Raw genomic sequence first — 2831 nt, forward strand, 5'->3', positions numbered from 1 at the left:
GCGCTGGGGCCAGACGGATGGTCATCCTTGAGATTTAAGCTGAAATCCCCAAAATGGCGCATCGAATAGAGGCAAATCGCCATCAGTGAAAGAGAGTGCACTAATCCATGACAGTCGGTGAAGCATACCACCTGGTTATCACTGGCACAGACAACCCGCTCCCAAGGGACTGTGGGGGTGGCCTTGAACAACGTTGGCGAGTATCCAGGCCGGTAATCTGATGCTATCAAGCATTTGAACATTATTAATTAAATTATATACGGGTATTTTATGAAGCACTTTCAGTGTAATTACCGGCCAGTATACTTTTTCTCGAAATACCTGCCCACAGTATACACAACAACTGTAATCACTGCGCTCATATATATACCCACGTCACCTCCGTCACCACCAAACTTGGCCGCAATGGGTCCTATATACCACGTCTGGCTCATTCCTGGTACACCTCCCGCTAGATACCCTGCCAGTAAGGCCGTTACAGCCGCAACTCCCCAAGGGAGCAAGTTCGGTTGATCCCAGGCCTCAAGATCATAGCCATCCTTGCGGCGAAAGACGCGATCCTCAAGCAGCAGCACCATAGTGAAGCTAACGGTCCAATAGCCCAGTAGCGACACGAAATTGTTGACGACATTAGACAGATTCTGCTGCCCCGCAACGGCTAGCACCGCCACTACAATAGCAAAAGCTAGCGACCAGATGAAGCGAGGTACGGCGTGGAAGTAATGACCCAGCAGTTGCATGCTTAGGCCAGATGAATAGTTGATGGCAATATTGTTGCCGAGGACAGAAAAGGTAAGCAGCACGAGGCAGAAACGAGACCAAGCCTGTGGGTGATAAATTTCACTGATGAGGCCTCCCAGGCCATGGTTAGTGTAGGCATCGGCATATGGAGGGTAGGCGACTGTAACGGCGGCGTTTCCAAGGCAGCAACCAATGGTGACGGAAAAGGTGGTGGGGATAACGATGCCCCAAAAGGTGAGGAAGAAGGTCTTCCAAGCGGGAGTACTGGCGGGAAAGTTGCAGTAATAATCTGCGGCGATGGAACACCAGCCCGATGCGTTGGCTAACAACGATGAGTTTGGACATGCATACCAAGGAAATGAGTTTCAAAGACTTACAAAAGTTGATCGCAACGATGGTGAGAAACGTCCCTGAGTACACCAATCCTGAGTTACCATCCTCGCCCGGGAAATCAGTTTTTACATGAGGTGCCGCCTGTCCGATGAGAACGCATATGAGGATAAAGGTATAAATCCACGAGTATTTTTCGAAAGTGTGAATCAATCGGAAGCCAAAAATGGACACCACATAAGATATGACGGCGATAATGACGATACCAACAGTGATACTCATGGTATAGCCCGACACTGCACTGAGAATCTGGCCAACAACGACATAGTTGACGACTGCAAACCCACCACCCACGACGATGTTGAGGACACTACACAGTTTGGCGCCCCAGAAGCCGAAAGAATATCGTGATGTGGCGATTTGTCTCATCCCGAGCTACTATTATTAGAAATGTGCTTGGAGGATATCTACTGGATTGATATTTTCTTACCTTTGGACCTAACGTTCCAGTAGTCGCCGTCATCAACGCGCCCAGTATAATGCCGATAATCGAAGCCGCGATTGACTGTTTCAAGGAGAGGCCAAATTCCGGCCCCAGCAACCCTAAGGGCAAGACACCAACATGAATGTTGAGCGACCACCACATGAGAAAGATGTTCCACACCGACGGTGGGCGTTTTTCCTCCTCTGGGATGCGATCTATGCCCTGTGTCTCGACGCCCAGTTTACGATCCAGCCATGATTCGAAAGCGTTCAGGTACCGCAAGACGGCCCAGCGTGCCTGCAGTTCATGCACGCGATCTGTCGTGAGAGCAATGGTTCGGCCTGCTTCGACATCTGATTGAATGATGCCTTCGGGGGTAGGAGGCCCCGACTCGAGGCCGCGTTTCTCAATGGACATGATGGAATTGATGGCTTGGGCGGCTTAAAGGAAGGACAAAGCAATCAATACCAATGCGGCTTCATATCACACGACAGCAACGCCGACGTGTGGATTAGGGGAGAAAAAAAAATCAAAATCGCGTGCGACATGGATTTAAAGGCTTATTTCATTTTTTTTTTTTTTTCTTATCTCTTTTCTGTCTTCGTATCACCAGTCAGTTTCTCGACGTAAAAAATTGCCATGCCGTCTTTTCCGTCCATTACAGTAGACGTCGATGTGTGATAAGAAATGGTGTTTTGTAATTGGCTCGCTTTTAGGACTGGGATGGATCAGTTTCCCGATATGGATCACTTCAGATAACAAAAGAACCCACTTTGCCTCTTTAGTGGCAACTTCCCGGGTATCTGGCAAAGGAGGTTAAAGAAAACACCGCCGGTCTGCCACTACGAATTTGTATGTAAAAGGCAGCGATGTATTTGTCACCCGCATGACTGGGGTATCTTTCGGGCTCTACTAGTCATACCTAGTAGGTTTTCAACCTTGTATCACCGAACAGGGTACTATAATCAGCTTAATGCTTGTTCCAACCTGACTAAGGAGGGGTACGCACTTCGGGCAAAGGACGGATAAAGGCAGCGAATCGGAAAAGATAGCACGAGCTCTGAGACTGGAACGTACTAGTCTAGTATACCTTGATGTTCACATGTGTGAAGATACAACTACGAATAATAACAAAGGAACGGCTAGATATATAAGTGTTTTACACCCATTTAGACATTGTAAGTAGTCAAAATTGGGCAAATTACAAATTACTAGGACTAAATATAAGCTGCACTTTCTATTCCACTTTTACATGCTTATAACTGTGCTTAAAACT

At 47.6% G+C, this 2831-nt stretch overlaps 1 protein-coding gene across 1 annotated transcript; it reads right to left on the reverse strand.

The window, feature by feature from the left end:
* Positions 1-290: 290 nt before the first annotated feature.
* Positions 291-1870, reverse strand: TRIVIDRAFT_134586 (uncharacterized protein; the record flags this gene model as incomplete). Its single annotated transcript, XM_014104606.2, has 3 exons — positions 291-1063; positions 1119-1506; positions 1562-1870. Coding segments are annotated over 3 exons (1470 nt in total), but the record flags the coding sequence as incomplete, so codon positions are not given.
* Positions 1871-2831: the final 961 nt, after the last annotated feature.

This window comes from Trichoderma virens (genome assembly GCF_000170995.1).
Source record: "Trichoderma virens Gv29-8 chromosome Unknown TRIVIscaffold_3, whole genome shotgun sequence".
Taxonomy (NCBI): Eukaryota; Fungi; Ascomycota; class Sordariomycetes; order Hypocreales; family Hypocreaceae; genus Trichoderma; species Trichoderma virens.